This window comes from Electrophorus electricus, chromosome 10 (assembly GCF_013358815.1).
Source record: "Electrophorus electricus isolate fEleEle1 chromosome 10, fEleEle1.pri, whole genome shotgun sequence".
Lineage (NCBI taxonomy): Eukaryota > Metazoa > Chordata > Actinopteri > Gymnotiformes > Gymnotidae > Electrophorus > Electrophorus electricus.
In genome coordinates, this window is record NC_049544.1 from 12,641,329 (window position 1) to 12,661,643 (window position 20,315).

The window sequence follows — 20,315 nt, forward strand, 5'->3', positions numbered from 1 at the left end:
TGGGGAAAAATTAATGCAGCTTGCCAAGAGGAAGGTGAATGATCTAGAATCCTGGGCTTAAAAAGACTCATATACATAACTATAACTATACTACCATATCAATCCAGCCCAAATGGCATGTCAGCATGTGATGCATTTGAATGAAAGCCTTTAAATACTTTAAATACTTGACATTCTTTCGAATGTAAATAATAAATTGCTGCTATATACAAAATTATTACATGTGGTTTTAATGACTCTTTAATGACTTTTTTTGTGGTGGAGAAAGAAAGCTACAGTTTTTGAGGTAAAACCTTTTTGTTGGGGTAGCCATATGCAGTCATTTTCAGTGACTGAAAATGAAGACAGCAAGTTCAAAGCATAAATGAGAATGACAACATTCTAATGAGCTGTAGAGAAATTACTCCTTGTTGATTTTATCAGGAGGACCTGAAATTATCCTGAAAGCATTCCACTAACAAATCAAGTTTGTAAATCATACCCACCTGTCCGGTCAGCTGCTGCCTCGTGCTTGTAACAGTTGGCCATTAGAAAGATGTAGTTAATCTGCTGTGGTATGCTAATCTTTGAGCCCAGATGTAGTGCTGTCTTTCTTGCTGTCACTTGTCAGACATTGTTTCTCAAACTTTGCTGCTGGGAAAGGGAGAGAACCTGATCCTACTAGAATACCTGATTCCACCAAGCACTTTGGAAACAAAGTACTACAAAAGGTCAGTTCAGAAACACTTGAAATCTAATTCTCCAGATGTATCCAGGACCATAAAATAGAGTCTATAGGCAATAGGTCCTCAAAGACTATAGCAAACCTCTTCAACCCCTAATTCGACTCATGAAGGGCTAGATCATTTGGTGATTGTCACGGTGAACCCCCCCCACCCCCCCCCCCCCCCGTTGACAGTGACTGGTATTTGGTGTCAGTGAACACGTGGACTTCTGTTTATGTTGTGTTACGTGTCACTTGTCTTGTTTGGTTTAGTCCATGCCTCCCTCAGGGGGAGTGTGTTAGACATCAGTAGCCACACCACCTGGGGTTTATTCTATAATTATGTTTAGCCTTTTTTAATCCCTGTTCAGTTGCATGGCCACTGTCAATCATTGCTGTTATGTGGCTTTTTTGTTATACTGTAGTTAAAACACTTTTATGTATGGTTTGATTTTCATTCATTTTCATTAAGCTCTTTAGTTGAAGATCTGCAGCTTTGCTTCAGGTCTTTCTGTTTGCACATTCTTTGCGCATGACAGTGATGAATGAGATTGTGTTAAATAAATACACTGAACTGTGTGGTGTATTGGTTCTACAGATTTCCCTGATGTTTGGCAATAAGCACATAAATAGTCGTGTAATTCAAAGTGCTGGTAAGGTTTGGGGCAGTGGTAGCTCAGTGGTTAAGGTATGTGACTTGTAAACAGAAGGTTGCTTGTCCAAGCCCCACCCTTATCTGATCTCAAAAGTTGTTTATGTGACATGTCTCTACATATTCTTCAATTGCATTTCTTCTTGAAAATCCATAATCCTGTCCAAATTAAAAGACAATTTTAAGATTTGTCAGTTTCTAGAGATGAAACACCAGTCCTAGCATCTGACAAGACCTGCCCCCAAAATTATACTGAATATGAACTGACTGGAAGTTGAGAGAAAATACTTTAGAAGAAGAATTGATTACAGTGATTAAGCATAAAATCTTGTAGGATTTTGTTTCATTGCATTGGCCTGTCGATACACTATTCTTTTGCATTGCAGATAGCCACTGTATACAGTGTTCTAAAACTGTGCCATTTGTTTACAGTCAAATGACACACATCAAAATAGTAATGGTGTAAATAAGATAAAGGAAATGAACAACTGGTGACACAGATGTACCTAATGCACTTTGCTTAACCAAAGGTGGAAGAATTCCAAGATAAATCACCAATCTGAAGCACTGAAACACCACCAGCAGCAGCACTGAAGCACCTGTCAGACACCGTCTAAAATCTTTGATTGTACATTGTTCTTGGTATAACTGTACAAATGTGATGCTTTAACACATATGGCTGAATATAACAGGAGCCTGAGAATTTAGCAGTTATTTGGTTTAACTATGTAGCTAGTTAGGTTAAATCTACTTTGAGTAAAAACTAACCCTGAGCACAGAATTCTGTCTGTCCTTCCATTAAATTTTACTGCAACAACTAAAATAATTAGTGTGACAAACAAACATGTCTCTTTCATTTAACCATTTTATCTTGTCATGTTCCTCTCAGTCCTGCAGACAACTCCCTGCATCAGCTGCGCTCTGCTTGGAAAATCAGCTAATTGATCTTAGGGTTAAAATGACCTCCGAGGTAGAAGCGCCAATGTACATCGTTAAAAGATCACATGGCTATGCTTCGGAACTCTGCCATATCTACCATTCTCTGGATTCAGTTAATTATTCATCATTGCTGACGTTCCGCTTCGACACTGAAGGGACGGTGTGTACAGAAGAGCAACTCACAAGCTCTCTACGCGAGCATAGACTACTGCAGCTCTAGTGTTTTCGCCGACGCCAGCTTCTGTCACCAAGTACCCGCCCAGTCAACACGGTGTAAAGCCAAATCATTCGCTACACTGGGAATCGTAACAGAGCTGACTGGTTTCATGTCTTCAATTTTCATCACAGCGCAAGAAATTGTCCAGCCGCGCCAGTACCTGCATTCATGTCTTTCTGACAGGACCGCGGAGAGCTGCAAGGCAAAGACCACCATAGCCTACTGTAGAGGAAACAACGGTAAGACAATCAAGCGTACTGTCGGCTTTTTAGCTCACTAGACGATTCATATCCTATAGTGTAATTAATGGAAGCAACAATAAACACGGAGAGATTCCGTTTTAGAAAGCAGCATATGATATGATCCTTTAATATTCCTTTGTAGCCCACGCGATTTTAAGATTAGCACAGTGTAGGCGGGTGATTTACGGTACCTTGCAGATAGGTTTACTGACACATGCAGCATCCAATAGTGCGATATAACGAAGAGAACTAAAATCCAGACTATATAGTACACTTACATTAACTAAAGCAATGTATTACCAAATAATCTAGAAGGTTTTTTTTTCAAATTAATATGGAAAAAAAGATAAAATCTGGAATCTGTACCTTTTGTCTCTGATACAGTTCCTATCTGCTTTAAGTTTTTGTTATATATCATATATTTATTTTCTCTTAATAAACAAGTCCCTTAATTCTGCCCGTCCCATACATATCCAAGTATGGGCTTCAGAGACAGGCATAATTAGAAGCCTTGGAGATACATATCTGGCTCTCAGATGCTTGTCTTAAGAACTTTCATGTAAAGCAACAGAAAGTGATATCAAAAGCTATAATGCCTTATGTATACTGTGCAGCTAAGGAAAGCTATGGACTACACGTTGTTATCTATAAACAACTGCAAGGAGTTCATTTGAAATCATCAAATATATAGGCAGCTGTAATCAGCTATCATGCATGGTTAATGCATGATGACATTTAGATAATTTGCAGGTAAAGCAAGCCTGTCAGACAAAGCTAGAACAGTGTTTTCCCATTATGGGATCTGAGGTACCTCACAGAACTCTTTAGTGTTTACAGTACTCCACCACACCTGAATATATTCAAGTTACCTGTCAAGCCCTTCATGGGTGTGTGATGGCACAAGACAAACACTAAACTGTACAGTGCTTTGCAGAAGTACTCCAAATCTGGGACTAGGAAACACTTAACTAGACTATTATTGGTCTAAGCTATATTTTCACTGAGATTATAACTTTCACTATGTTATGGGCTGGTCTGGTGTCTGACTACAGTATGATAAACCTGGAATTTCTCCATCCCCTGATACTGTACAGGATTATACAAGATATATTGCATGTTATTGTATGTCCATTGTATGTCAAAATTATTTTATTTTCAGTAACTTTCTTTTTTTAATTTTTGTGTGTTTTGTTAATTTTTGTGTGTTATGATTTTGGAAGGGCCAGGTAAAACCTTGAGCTAAGGTACATAATGAATCCTAGCAAAATAAGAACTGAAAAGCTAGATTCACAGAGCTTACATAAAACTGCAGCTGTGATTGCTAAATGTATACTTTAATACTTTAAAGTTACAGTTCAAATTATTAATTATAATTTGACATGCCTTTCAAGTTACACCTGCAAGCCTGAAAACATCCACTACAATAGCACTCGCACAACATAACACTAATACTCACAATTAGCTATTTAGATCATGTACTGAGGAACCTCTCTAGTGGCTCCAAGAGTGTTTACATTTCCTGATGTAGTACATTTGTGTTCATCTCTGCATTCATTTAGCCTAAAAGTGCTCTTACAGAACTCATTTACAATAAGCCAAACATAAAGGCTATTTCCAAATAGACTCTTAATGTATTTGGATAGAATGTATTTTTCAAATAATATATGTTATTTATAACCCAGTCTGTCAGTATGCCGTTACCACTTTTAAGAGTATGTTGGTAAGTGGTACAAGATAATACAAATGAATGAAGTGATGCAGAATAAAGTGATGCAGAATCTTTCAGACATCAGGAAATAGTTCATTTCACTGTGCAGTGGAATAGTCAACCTGCTACTAGTAGGACACTGTCTCTCTGGTGCGAGACATGCCACTACCAGGCCAAACCCTGCTATTACCATTATGAGTAAACGCATTATTTGACTGGACTGCCTCCTGACAGTCAGGTGATGTTCATTTGGCTGTTCAAAACAGTCCGATGCCTTGACATTTCCTAACCAGCTTATCAAAGCTGTCTGTTCTTTAGTTTAGATCATACAAAGAGGCTTTGAGTATAAGGATGTAGTTTGATTCTACCTTCATACAAACTATGTGTGTGAGTCCAGGAATACATGACATTTCAGCTGAAAATGCAGCACAGATACACGATGGCTATTGCATCTGTAAGCATTTTTCCGTTGTATGAATTTGTATGTGTAATTGAGTGAATGACAGCATGTCTGTTCAAGACAATTCTGCACTCGACACATCACTTATGGGGTAGAGTGTAGAGTGTTTGCATGCTATGGTTAAAGTCCTCCAGTACATTCATCATTAAAAAAACATACATACATAACACACATACATTTTACATAAATTAAGTCTGTAGTTCAAACCTATGTCTATTTTGTGTGCCAATCTTTTATCAAACATGCTTTACTTCAATCCACATTACTGCCCATGACTTGTGCAAATGGTTTGAAATATTCTAGTCAGACTTGGAGAATTCTGTAGTTAATCATTTAACTTGAGTGAGAGTTTGAGTATTTTACCTTTGATACATGTCTTTACTGACCTTGCTTGAATAATGGCACAAGGTCAGACATCTTCTTTGTCCTGCATGAAACATGACAGTTGGCCCACTGACAGACAGTGTCTGCATGCATCACAGAGCTTGGCCAATACACACAGAGAGCAGGGTGGATATATGGAAGATGTAATGGATGATGTTCTAGCTGCTCTTTAGATTGCTTTTGAGGAAACATTGTGGATTACTGTGGAAAAATACAACCAGTAAAACAACCAGTGAACCATTGGTCTGTGTACGATGTAAGCACTGAACGTTTTGATTGTAAGTGTGTACTTGGATTTATGTGTCTCGTGGAAATGTATTTAGTAGTTTGTGAGTAGAGCAGATATGGCTCTTTTTGGCTCTTGTAAGGCAAGAGAAGGCAGAAGTGCCAGCACACGTGTTGGTATGCACGTGGACGTTTTTCTGTGCATGTGTCACCTGTATGATTCTCTCTCCGTGTCCCAGGTGATGGCTACAGGCCGCAGGGAGAGGCTTCGGGAGCTGGCGGTGAGGGAGGAGAGCTCCAGTGAGAGGAGTGTCTCCCCCTGTCCTGGAGACACACTGCCCTGGAACCTGCCCAAACACCAGAGGGTGAAACGCTCCAAGTCTGCCTCGGCAGAGGTGCTGGACCCTGCTGAGAGGGCCGTCATCCGTATTGCAGGTGGGCCACTCAGATCCCTCAGATCCCTGACCTTATGTCTGACCAACTCTTCTTAGCATATTCTGCCACACTAGTATGACCATGCAGGGTGCCTCAATAAGGAAGTGCCACTTCAACAGAATAATCAAAATTCAACAAAAGGGAATTAGGCCTGTCGTTTTAATGGCCTATCATGGTCAGATATAGCATAGAGCAAGTTATTCAAAAACAGACAAGTGTGATTGTTGTATAGGTCATTTGTAAGGACAAATGTGCACAGGTAGATATAATGTAGTTTGTTTTCATGTTGTTATTCATTTGATATTAATTAAAAAGTGACGTTCAGTGCTGTCATAGACAGCTTTGTTTTACTGAAAAATGGTGTGTTTAGCCATGTGAGCGTTTGAATAATAGCTGTTCTGAAGCACATTTTGACATGAAGCATGATGGTAGTGAAGTCAGAAACACATGATGTTTACGTTCATGTTATCATAAAATGATGTCACCAGTGCTCCTATGCACAGTTCATGGAGTTAGTCTGCTGGCTATTACAAGCTGCTGTATGCTATATACTGGTATATGTCTTCATGTGGACCTTTAACAAACCTTGGCGTCACATAATCACATTACAAGATATGTTGTGCTTTCTCACCTTGTATCTTCTTCGCACCGTAACTGTGTGTGTCAGTGAAGGATGTGGTTAATCTGGGTATCGAATTGCAGTAGGACAGCTAGTTTGGTACATTATCAGTGCTGCCTCCTTTCTCATTCTTACTGCATGAGTCAGCACACACACACACACACACACACACACACACACACACACACACACACACACTCAGATTCATCCATAAAGACCAGACATGGACCCAGTGGAGGTTTTGTATACAGACTATATTTTGGTAGATAAAAAGCTCTAAAGCTAAGTTCCTACCCCTGCTCTTCTCAGTGATACTGTCCCAATTTTTAATACTTTAGTCTTAGTTTGACATTTTACTGCTGCTATAGGGTTAATTTATTTAAGGGATATGAAACTTGTAATTCAGGATTTTTGTTATTTAATTTTACCTTGTTAAAATGTTCCTCCTATATTTTACTATATAGTTACTGTGAACTGCCAAGAAAAAGTCCTTGTAAGTAACATTTTTATGTGGCAATGAAATCAATTTGAAATTGCAATTAACTAATATCACTGGAAACATGTAAATCTCTCTTAAAGGGATGACAAACTAATGTATGCCCATTGCTGCTACTGTTTCACTGCACCAGTGAACAGAAACCCTTGCAGAGCTGTTACCAGAAACAGTCTGCAGTAGCCGGGTGAGAGACTGATAGGGATAGAAAAGAGAAGGAGAATGAGGGAATGTCCTTACTGAAGTCAGTGATACACACACTGTCTTCCTAATAAATCTCTGCACTAGCTCATATTCCTTGATAGCGTTTGGCAGGCAAAGACAGAACAAAGGCACCAGAAGTGCCACATATTGCATAAATTATGGTATATTGAACATGCTGTCCAGGCATACTTACCAAGAACCGTCACTGTTTGCTTACTGATTCCTTATGTGGCTCTTGTCAGAGCTGTAGCCAGTGGCCGTGTGTTGGTTATTATGGCCTCCTTCTGACACAGACATATCAGATAACAGTGTGCTATTGATGACTTGGTGACAGGGCTCTCTGTTTGATCTGATCTGGCTGTGTGTGTGTGTGTGTGTGTGTGTGTGTCTGTGTGTGCGTGCGTATTATTGAGCAAATCATTACTTAACCTACTAAAAGCCTGGTGAGTGGTGGGGCCATTTCAAAATTCAGAAAGCAGATGCCAGTGATGGCCCCTAGCCGCACACACAATCGGCATACACCAATAAAAGCGTAATGTGGGAGGATGTGGGCCAGCTGCCTTGGAGAAGAACAGCTATACCTTCCTGGGCTAGGCCAGCGATTTTCACTCCCACTCACTAGGTGCTTCTCTACTGCATTATTTGAGATCTTGCAACGAAAACCATACATATCCATATACTGATCTCCCACATTCTTTAAAATAAAAACAATAGTATAAAACACTATTACAAGTTTTTTTAATGCCACATGAATGAAGTAAGGTAAGCCTAAATAAAGCATGTTTAGCATTTTAATGTAAAGTTTGTACAAAATAAAAAATTTAAATAACGGATTACACAAAAATAGAAAATGGCTGATGAATTGTTTTTAACTTCAATGGCTCATTTAGTGTTTGTGCTGTTGTAACACATCTGATTCTGTTCACTGGTTATCAAGTCTTTTTCCAGATGAATCAGGTGCGATTTGTAATGTGATATTTGTGCTGTCACACCATTACAGAAACTATTATATAGAGTATTTGTGAACTTAAAGTTTTTATCCTGAATTTTCTGATATTTCTGCTCATATAGGGAATCTGCACTGGTCCATTTATTATTTGTTGTATGGTATAAAGTTTTAAAAATTGATGTTCATTTTGCAACCACCAGATGTCAGCATAGAGCTTCCTCAAGTACAACTGAGAAATCTGTTTTAGCAATTGATCCCTCAGTTGCTTTAATCTTTCATCTTTTACAGTATTTGTTAGGGTCTTTATCCATGGAGAATTATCGGTTTTCCGTAGCCATTACATTAGTCTCAAAGTTATTAAAATATTCTGCTGAATTATGTCCTTAAAATTATTGTCAGAGCTGCTTCCTATTCTGTGGCCTCAACCATGAAATTGTTACTTATTACTATAACTTACTACAAAAATCCTTAAGGTTATTTGAGGAAATAGAGCTACAATGTTAGCATTGCTGCAAGCAGCAAATTTTTCACTCTGGGGACAATTCATACACTTCCTTCCAATCCAGTGTTTTTATACTTCTTATTAAGTGCAGAGACTGAAAATGTGTGGTGTGTGTGTGTGTGTGTGTGGTGTGTGTGTGTGTGTGTGTGTGTGTATGTGTATGTGTTATATTTGGCCATGCAGCCTCAGGAAGATGCTGTTTTATGCTCCAAACTGCGGTCTCTCACCCTCGTGATTGTGATGTACATGCTCTATCTTCATTATATCTGCTTTAAAAGCACATGTTCTTTGTGTACTTGGTAACAGTCTGTTGCTTTGTGTGTGCAGTAGTAACTGTTTAAAATCTACTGTCATAGGTGCCATATAGTATGTTTTATGACTGCATTGCTTACAAGTTTTTTTCTTTTCGGTTTTAATTGTAAAGAGTAAACCTCAGCTTAGCCATTACATCTCAGTGTATATTATGGTGCTCATGTATATTAAACCATGTAAATTATGGTGCTCTTAGATAGTGTGACAATATGTTCTGCTTAGTCTCCTTCACTCCAGTGTGCTTCCGTTTGAAGTTTGGATAGTTTCCCACACCTTTTGCTTTTTTACTCTCTCTCTAGAGAGCCTCTAGCTGTAGGGCCTTATCTCACACTGCAGGTTCATTCATATTTTAACATTCATATCCATTCATTCATTCTTATTTCACATTCCCTAATGTTTCTGACAGCCAAGAGTTATTATTTTTCAGAGTTATGTGTTTCTTGCTCTATGTTTTTGGGTTATAATGGTTTAGACATTAACAGAGTTATCTGAATAGTGGAGTTTACCTAAAGCAACAGAGTTGTGATAAATTTTCATTCATTTCCACCTTACAGATACACTGTGGGGCTTCAGTGATAAGCATGGCTGAGGGGTGTAGAGGGACATAGGGAGGTCAGAGGTCAAGGCAGACATGCTCTATTCTCAGGTTGATGCAGGTGGTGTTGTTGTGCTATCACAGCAGTCTTCATGTAAGATGGATGTGTTTCGTTTCATGCCCTGGTCGGCTGAATTTTATGACTGATGAGGAGATTCTAGGGCTTATGTGTGCATAGCGTGCACTCAGAAACCCCAGGGGCCACGGACACATTTACACTTCCTATAACCTATGTAACGTAAGCCGGGAATAATGCTCTCTCACTACCATATCCACCTGCTGTTGTGTGGCAGAATGCAAGTTGGGCCTTGGTGAAGGACACACACACACTCTCTCTCTCACTCTCACTCTCTCTCTCACGCTCTCTCTCCCACTCACTCACTCACACACACACACACACACACACACACAGAAAGAGAAACAGACTGCTTTTCTAAATTCACAGTTAAACAAGGAATCAAACACTGTGTTGTTTTGCACACTTTAGTCACACATAAGATTAAACATTTACACTAACGGCCTCTCGTTTCCTTATTCGACACTTAGCCTCCTTCTAAAAATAAGCTCACTTAGATCAGCTGCAGTTTCCCATGTCACTGCCCAGCTGACAATTTTTCAGTTTTATGAATGGGCCTTGTAGAGTGGATAAGTTCACATATGTCCTCCTGGGTTTGGTCCTGATACAGTTAGAGTTGTTACTTCCATCTACTGATGGAGGGGATTGTAAACAATAAAGAGAAACATGCTGTGCACTTAAATTACCCTTTTATAGCAGAGACAGTATCCCATCCTGTCCTGCTCCTTCTCTGGCTCTGTGGCCACATTAGGCCCTGCTGGGTTGTCTGTTTTAATTTTTTTTTTCTTTCAAAAGCTGTTGCTCATGGCAGTGAAAAGCAGTTTCCATCCACATTTTGGCTGGGAGTGTGGCTAGAGTTCCGAGCTCCTGTTTTTTTCACCATTTGGACTTATCGTGTTTCCCTCCAGGAAAATCTCTGAGCTGTTAGTTTGCCAGTGGAGAAACCACACAGAGTTGTGAGATGACTGGGAATGCTCTGTGAGAAGGAGCTTTGCTCCTGTGGAAGTATGTGAGGTTGTCGGGATTCCGGGGGAGGTGGGAAGGGGCGCCTGTAGCTCGTCTTTGGGAAAGTACAGGAAGGAAAACGGGAAATGGTGTTTGGGTCATGGAACATATGGACAACATAGGCTTAAGCACCTAATGCTAGAAACAGAAGCCACTGTACTTTTATCAATCCACCATCTGACTCTGAACAATAATATGCATTGAATTCATAATCTGATATACAGCAGAGGCAGAACATGGCGCATTCTGTAAGTTGATGACATATTTGAGCTCATTTTCCCTAGAGAATATTCCCTAGTGAATATTCAGTGTTTCTCTCCTGAAATTCTGTAAGGATGTCAAGGACATTCCTGTATCAGACTGCCCACTGCACCAGCTCAGCATACAACATCTTAGAACCTCCCAGCACAGCAGTCTAACATTGTTAGTGTATTTCTCCCTTCAGTTGTCCATTAGAAATAGCTACATGCTAATATAAAGTTATATAAAGCTGTGTAATTTATAAGTATTTTTGCATGAAATAAATCACAGTTCTAGTATTGTGTGTATTTAGGTTATTTTATGTATGCAGTATGGAAATTATGACTGAATGAGTTTCACTCTTAAACTCATTATGGAGACATTTGATGTCATTGGTATGGAAAGTGCTATGTGTTTCTGTGTGGGCTTTTATGTGTTGCTCACTCATTTGTGCCTGTTGCAGTGTCTTCTATAAGCTGTGCTATGCTCATGTGCGCACTTGTATGTGTGAATGCACAGTCACGCATCAAGCAGAGGAGATATGGGCTCTGTGTGTCTTTAAGGGGGCGGGCTCTGCTGGGTGTGCTGGTATTTCCCAGCCACGGTGAGGTTTGGGGGAGGCTAGGGGGCGTGGTTTGCTACTGCTGCCTTTTGGAATGAAGTTTGGAGCGAGGACACACTTGCCAGCCAGCAGAGTCTGAGCACTGTCTCCCCAACTGACCCAGCCTCACGCACACATCCACCTCATCCAGCACAGTGCAGGCGGGACAAGCAGGACACAACAGAGAATTGGGTGAGCGTCCACGCCAGTGCCAGCAAGAGCACTCGGACCAGCGTCCAGACAAACATCTGGACCATGGCCATGTATGAGCCCCTCTGCCTCCCACCCAATGCAGACGAGCAGGACTTCATTCAGGCTTACGAGAACGTCAGAGAGAAGTATAAAGGTAAAGAAGAGAGTGGAGTGCGGGCGATGATGATGTGTGTACGTTTGTTTGTGTGTGTGTGTGCGTTTGTTTGTGTGTGCGTGCGTGCGTGCGTGGGTGTGTGTGCGCGCATGTGCGTGCGTGAGTACTAATCATGCTATTGAGTGCTAAACTGACTGGCACACATGTTTGCTGTCACTCTGTCTCTGGGTCTCTCAGTGAAGGTTGGAAGCATTCATAGTGCACTCACATAAGTGCTCCTCTATGAACTGTGGCCATGTGCTCATGCTGTTCTGCCCTGAGCAAAACGATACTGCAGTAAATAACGGTCTGAGTGAGACGGTGGAAGGCCCATTCTGGTTTGGTCATCCCTTAGACACAGAACCCTAGGGCTTTATTTCAATATTTAAAACGTGAAGCCCAGGGAGCTCTTGAGCACAGCAGGCTTTTGCTATGCCTGCTCTCATCAGTTTCTAAGCAGTTCGTTTTTAAAGAATGGGATGTTTTCTTACCAGAATTGGTCATTTGGCACATGTTGTTTTTGATTTGATTATCTTTTCTGTTTGCTATACTGAATATGTTCCTTTTAAAAACACCAAATCTGGTCTTAAATTCTTCATTTGTACACAGTCTACATTGGTCCAGAGTGGATTTTCATCTGCTTTGCTTTCCAGGTTCTTCAATGCCTTTCAATGTACTTTATCACATCTAAATTTGCTCAACCTTCCATCTCATTTAATGTGCATATCATATCACATGTGGGATTTATTGTGATGGTAAAGCATGATGGTGCTTTTTAGGTCATAGTTGAAAACAGTGTTTTCTACTCATCACCTAATTTTTAACTGCTGTTGTAGAATAAAAACACTTTGTGCTGCTTGAACACATCGAAATAAACAAGTGATAACTGTGAAAGTTAGGTCCAGACATTGTAGCTAATTAGTCACTTCTGTGTAACATAATGCATAAAAAGGTGCCTGATTAGATCGATCTCTCTCTGTCTCTCCAGCTCTCTCTTGATCTTCCTCTCTTTCCCTCTCTCTCCCTCTTTCCCTATCTCTCTCGCACCCTTTCCTACTGTACCTTAGAGTATCTTCATCTTCTTCCTCATCTTCCTCCTGGTCTCAGAGGGGCTAAACAGTTGGTTATGGGGGAGAGAGTGTTAAGGCTTCCTCTATAAATATCGCCCCACTTCTGTTCTCATTGGGTGGAGGGGTCTGTGCTGAATAATTTTTCAGTGGCTGTGTTCTACGCTGTGTTTGTGCATGTCTGTGCAAGTGTGCTTCAGTGTGTTTGTGTGTTGAGGAGGCAGACTGGAGGAAAAAGAAAGCAAGCGTTTATATTAGAGGCGTTCTTTTCTTGCTTTTCTCTCTTTCCTCCCTCTCTCTCTCTCTCTCTCTCTCTCTCCACCTCTCTCCTGCTGCCAACGGTACCTGATCTCCTTATTAAGGCACGCCAGCTATGAACTCGCCATCTCTGGAAGTCCACCTCTCTCTCTGTCCTGCGCTCACTCATTCACCACTCCTTTTCTATCACTGGCTTCCTGTTCTGTCTTCCCTCCTAATCCACATGTCCACCACTGTCCCTCTTCACCTAGTTTCCTTTTCGATCTTCTGAGATGTCTTGCAATCCATCTCATCTCTCTTTTTTTAGCACTCCATCTACATCTCCTGTCTTGGGTCCCTCTGCCGGCTCCTCCTCTTCCCCCTCGCTCCTGCTGTTGTTTAGGTTGAGTGGGGACATCCCCCAGCCGGGGGCCCGTGCCTGATCAGTGACACTGAGTTTTAATCAGACTCTGACTCAAACATCCAGAGCTCCACCTGTTCTAGAGCATAGCCTTTGACATCACATAGGCTTCTTTTGGCTTTATGTGTGAAGGGTTATTCTGTAGATGCTGCATTTCTTGTTATAGTGAAACAATAAATGTACAATTTTACTGGTTTAGTTTCATGGTAAACATGCTCATGTCATATATAGGCTGTGTTTGATGGACTGCACACCCTAGTTTAGATCCCATAATTGTTCACATGTGCGCTACTACTTGGCCACTTATAGCCAGATAATAGAAAAAGTTTGCTGTCTAAATGCTCCTTGCAAATAATGCATATGTGTCTGTGTCTCTTGTGGTCAATTTCACTGAGATCACACACTCTATCACTTTGTCCGGCTTGGTGCTTTGTTATGGTACACTATCCAAACACAAATGGTGCTTCACAATTTTAAGAGGTACAGTTGGTCAATTGCTATGGTAATGTAATTCCAGGATATTGCTCCAAATATGTTGAAGGAGCCTCTCATGAAAATTAACATAAGAAATCCTATTATACCAAAAGAGTGTGTTTAGTTTTTTTGTTTGTTTGTTTGTTTGTTTTAACAGACAGTGTGCATTTTCTACCTATAAATGATTCTCTTCAATGTACAGTGTAGTACTTTCAGTATATTTTACACTGTTCAACAAAAGGTCCTCAAGTGGTTAGCATACAATTTTAAAAAGGATGAACGGTTTCAGAGTCTTTTTACACTAGAGCTGTTTTTATGTGTATCATTTGATGTGATTGTGCCTGTCTGAAACCAAGTCTATCTCTCTTTACAGGCTTCCTCTTATAACACTCACTCTCTCTCTCTCTTTCTCTCTTTGTGTGGAAGCAGGGGAGGTAGACATTACCCAAGTCCCCTATCCATACACCGTCTCTCCTGTACTTCCTCTTACACTCTCTCTCTCACTCCTCTTCCCCTGGTGGTTTACACCATGCATGCCTGTTTTATTTCCCCCTGGGGTTTAAAATACTCAACACATACATAGCCCCTGCCATGTTTGGCCTGCCAATTAAAGAGATATTTTGAGATCTAAGGCAGACTTGATGGTCACCCACAGAGCACTTCAAACACTGCTGCATCTTTGTAAAGTAGACAAATAAATAGAATATATCTATTACTGTTATTTTATACTAGATTTATCTTTTTCTCATCAGTTGGTATTGTGTGTATGATTATACAGTAGATATGTATATGATTGTTGCTGACTGAGTTATAAGGAAGCCCAAGAGTTTACAGCTGATCTGCTAAACCAATAGGCGTAAAGACTCATATTTGGCCTGGGGTCACTGTTTTTACAGCTTTGATATAGTGCATAAATACAGAGAAATTATCTGTATCCCTGCAATGTTTGGCCATGGAATGAATGAAGTGATAGCCTTGTGGTCTGATAATGACTTTTGTTAAAATAATAATTTTGGTGAAAGTGTTTCACCAGAAGAATGGGTACAGAACTTCTAGAGACATGAAAGTAGTTACGGTGTTTTGGTTTAAAATCTTGGTTAATAGTGTATCTATTTGCATGTCTGCATAGTACATTTGACCTCCTGTGCTATGCAGTGTATGAAATAAAGAAGTTTTTGGTTACAGGGCACCTCTCCAGATCAATCTACGAATCCAGCTCCTGTTTCTGATTTACATGCTGACGGCATGCTTACACGTAGCAGGATCATATATGGATATAAATGCCTTGACAGAGCAAGAACCCAGATTATCTAGGATTATTTTAATCCAGGATGATTGTCACAGATAAATTACAAATTATAGGTAGATGACCCATCTTGTGATACTGGCTTTAAGTGACTGTTAAAGGATCTTGATGATGTCAGTGTCTGTCTTAAACTCTGCTTTTCTTCTCCTTGATACTTCCCTTTCACCTCCCAAGTCTGGTATAACAAGATTGCTGGAGGTTTTGTTGAAAGAGCAGCCTTTACTACTAAATCTCTCTCTCTCCCTCTTTCTTGAAACATTTGAACCAAGACTGGGATATGGGGGTACCATGTTGACCAAGATAATGACCAAGTCAGTGAGAGTCCAGTTATAAAACAGTTACATTATAATGAATGCATCCATCCCATCTGATACAGCCATTTGGGAATGTGTCTATTGTGGCAGTGTTTAGATGTGGGAATCTCATTACTATGAGGGCGTTCTTGTTCAATAGCTGGGTAGTAGTGTGCTGAATTAGAGATACTGTGCTCTACTGGTACTGTATTAAGCTTGCTCGGTGAAGAAATATTGACTGGTATGTATGTATGGGGTTTTTTTTGTTTGTTTTGTTTTGTGTTTTATGGTGTGTGTGTGTGTGTGTGTGTGTGTGTGTGCTACTGCTATCATTGCTCTCCATTGACATAACCCAGGTCAAAGCTCATAGAGCAGCATAGAGGAGATCTTAGCCTTATTAGGAATTTCTGGAAAGAGACTCCCTCATACTTTCATATTTACTCTTATAGTGTCTGTGTGCATGCTGTTATGAAGATAAGCTTCACTGTGGCATTAATTATATACTCCCAGAGAGGATGATGCAGGAAAGTGTGTGTGTGTGTGTGTGTGTGTGTGTGTGTGTGTGTGTGTGTGTGTGTGCACTGTCAGAGTAAACTTCTGTGAAATTGTTGGTGTTTTGCTGAGGTCTGCAGTATAACCACCTGTAGTGCTACACTGTTCTAGTCATCCTACATTGTCACGTAGTTAAATGATTAATGTGTTTTCTCGCCTGTGTGGCATTTGATCCTCCATGCCCTCACTTTTGCATGTGAGCCATGCTTGACTGGCAGACGTCAGCTTTGGACATGAGCTATGTGACAAGTCCCTATCCCAGTATAACCTGCTTGACCTGCAGCACTGTAAAAGCACTCGGATATCAGACACAAACAGCTGCCCTTCCTCACCTGCTCTCTCTCCTTCCTATAGACAGCATTGTTCTTAAAGAGCAAGTGACCTGCTTTGTTAACTGAAACTGCCACTGTTCTATTAAAGCTGATCAATCCTGGGATTGTCCACTATAATGACCATATTCAGACATGCTACCTGTCATGTTATGAAGTTGCTTGAAAGAAAGCATCTGTCAAACCGGCAATGTAGTTTTACATGCAAAAGAATATTTTGTATTGAAAATGAAGACCTTTGTTCCTCATTTCCCTGGTGGCGTTTTTGGAACTTTATTGAGGGGCCAGTGTGTAAATTGGCATTGTGGGTGAGGGGGAGTGTTTCACTCAGGCAGCCTGAGTTTCCTGGGTTGGCACAGTGAGCAACACTGATCTTCCGTATGGTTCCATGTGCCTTTAAGGTGAAGGTTTTGTTCTGTGGTGTTTATTCAACACTTATACGGTCATTAAATAAAATTCTGGTGGAATGTCTAGCCTGATGTTTGACAGAGCTCACATGTACACACATACATAGACACATTTTCACCTACTTTAATTCTTGACCTCTATCTTTCCTTTCTACCTGTCACTAATTTAAACACAGACTGAAGCCTACACACGCACGCACGCACGCACACGCTTTGGGAGGAGGGATGTGGAAGGCATGGAGCAGTAGGCATGTGTTGGGAGTCATCACCTCTGCTCAGAACATTCCCTTCCCCTCAGTTACCAGATTTACCCGACACACCCACATGTCCTTAAATTCTGCTGTTTCATTGTGTGTGTGTATGTGTGTGTGTGTGTGTTTATACTCCATATTTTTGTGGTTAAAAATTAACCTTGTGTTCATGATGGCTGACTGTTCCCCGTATTACTTACTGAACTTACTGAACATTGTATCAGTGACTGCTAATGCTGGGCGCAATTATTTTAATCTGCAAGTCAAAAGAGTGTAGCGAATGTCTGGGTCATTGTCCTCTTGCAGTTTGGGATATGGGACACAGACAATGTCCTCATGTCTTTCTCCGGAGATGAGAGAAATCTGTGCATAATTAGATGAAGTCGTCTGCCACTAGAATAAAGAGGACTGTATGGTGGCAGAAAAAGCCCTGATAGATGGATTTTATTTTTATGCACCTTGAAGAGTGTCCAGCCAGACTTCAAAGAGCAGAATGCTTGGAAAGTACAAAGAAAAGTTTCCAAGCTGGCATTGGTGGGATTTTATGATAAAATTCGATTCTCAGACCACTGCTGAGGATGCTGTTGTGAGAATTATGCCACCTAAGTTTGAGAGGAGAAAGACATTTTTAAAAATGGAAACCACATTAAAAATATAATAGCAAAGAATGTGAAGTTTGAATTTGAAGTCTAATAGCAGAGCAATACCTGGTATAGAACACAAATCCAGTCATCAATTTCAAGGAATCAAGTGTATGGTTCATGAGCCCACCCCATAAAGAACTTACATGTTAATAATAATTAGCATGAGAAACCCTTTGATACTGCAGAAAACTGCATAATGCTTCAATGTTTACATCTTTTTATTGGAGTTAATTTAATCTAATTTAATTTCATTTATATTTTATTTTAAGCCTGTTGTCTTTATTTATTTCAAACACCTTTTAAATGGTAACATAATAGTAATACTATAGTTATTTAGTTGAATCTTATTATAACTGAAAATATGTTGATTATGTTATTATAACTGAAAATATGTTGTATAAATGTTGTTTATACATACATTTGACCTAATATATTCATATAGACACAAAACTAATGGTAATTTTGTAATTATATCTCTTCAATAACTTGGCCAACTCGTACTATACTGTCATACAAAGTTCACTTCTAAGAAAAAGGGGAAATAAAAAGCCCTCTAAAATGAAACAAGAATAAGCCCTCTGTATTCTAAAGCAGTTACAGGATTTAGCTGAGGCTTTTTATCCAAAGCAACTTACACTTATGACTGAATACATTTTGGACAATTAACGGCCTTGCTCAGGGACCCAACAGTGGCGACCTGGTTGTGGGGCTTGAACTGGCAACCTTCTGATTACTAGTTGAGCACCTTAAGAACTGAGCTAAGATAGGAGATGAGTAACATTTACAAAGCAGGGCTGGAAAATGATGGCGACAGAAAAAAGCTGCTGACTGCAACAGAGTGGCACGCTACACAACTCCAGCTGGCATATCCGAGTCACCACGTGGCCTGGGAATGACATGCCAGGTCACCCTACACAGCTGTTCTGTGCGCACATATGCATGCACACACACACACACACACACACCCCTCTACACCAAGAAGACTTTACAAAGCACACAAGTCTACATATACATATGCACGCACACACACACATTGCACACAAGACTACATACAAGTCTACATACACATGTCTACATCTACACATTCATACGCACACAAACAAACATGAACACAAACACAGTATAGTCCCTAAAGCCTGTCCAAGTGGAGCATCATTTATTGTTATGTTCTGCTCTGCTCTGGGCTGATATGTGAGGTCAGAAACACCCCTCTGATGCTGCCTTCAGCCCTGATCATTCTCCATTCCTTCTGCTCCTTGCATGCTCCAATATAGCAAAGCATTAATTAGAGAATCTTTTTGAACAGTGAAGTATAAGTCATTCATTGCTACTCTGGTTATAATCCACATCTCAATTCTTTAATGAGATCCTGGAGGGATGGCAGTGAGAGAATCCTTTTGCTCCATCTGGGGAATATCAAATGCATTGCATCTTACTGGTAGTAATTTAGAAAGATGTAGTAGCACGCTTCATGCATATTGTTGGTCTGTGCAGATGTTTAGGCTGTTGTGTGTTGGAGAGAGAAAGAGAAACAACTAGAAAGTAGTAAAATGCCTGACAATAGTCAGCTGGCACTGTGCCAGGGCATTCTTTGTCTTCTTGGTTGGGCTGGTACCCTCATCTTGCTCTGCCACACCAAATGTTTATTTACCCAAGCCCAGTGCTCTAAAAACAGCTAATTTGGGGCTTCCTGTAGGGGTTATTTGGCCCCAATTGGATTGTGGTATGCAGTAAAAGCATGAAGGCTGAAGTCACCAGAGAGAAGAGAATGCGCAATCTGTTCTTTAATTAGGGACCACAGAAACCGATTCAAATAGTATTCTTATTTCCGAGTGTCGCTACTGCAGAGAGCAGGCCAGCGCGCCCCTCGCACAGCGGCAAAGATTTGGCCTCCCTGTACTCCTGCACCCCTTTTTGTCTGTGTGCTTCAAATGTCAAATCCTGCCATAGTGAGGCTTTCATACTGAACACTTGTCTGTGATTTGTTAGTTTGCCTTCTTGATGCACTGTTTGGAGTTTGGATAACTAATAGGGATAACTGGAATATAATATATATATTCTATGAGCTTAAAATTGTGAAATCAATTATTCAAATACAGTAGGAAAATATATATAATAGAATACAATGTTGCTCCTGATGTGAGTCCATGACCACTTTTCCTAGATGCTTTACCATTATCTTCACAATATTCATGTTCATAGCAGATCATAAAAATAATTATATTGCAGTTGCAGTGATACTAGAAGTGATAAATGCAGTATGGGTCTCTGTGTAAGCTCTCTATTACATTTCATGGGGCAAAGGTTCTGTTAGCCATGAACTTCCATCCCCCTGTGGGATCTGAGTCACTGTGAAGTTTAAGCAGGTAAGTCCTGCTGTAGATATCCAGCCTATGTTTTTTTTGCTGCAGATACTGAGCAGCATAA

General features: G+C 40.3%; 1 protein-coding gene across 7 annotated transcripts in view; it reads left to right on the plus strand.

The window, feature by feature from the left end:
- The first annotated feature begins 2,474 nt into the window (after window positions 1-2,474).
- plecb (plectin b) overlaps window positions 2,475-20,315 on the plus strand; it is a 104,584-nt gene continuing 86,743 nt past the window's right edge. For 5 of the 7 annotated variants that reach the window (XM_035531216.1, XM_035531218.1, XM_035531217.1 and 2 more), the window contains exons 1-2: window positions 2,475-2,750; window positions 5,770-5,965. In XM_035531216.1, the coding sequence (XP_035387109.1) occupies window positions 5,773-5,965 (193 nt within the window). In that variant the 5' untranslated portion in view covers window positions 2,475-2,750; window positions 5,770-5,772. Of the gene's footprint in view, window positions 2,751-5,769; window positions 5,966-11,695; window positions 11,908-20,315 lie in introns of those variants that run through there. The other 2 variants (XM_035531222.1, XM_035531223.1) reach the window with 1 other exon arrangement.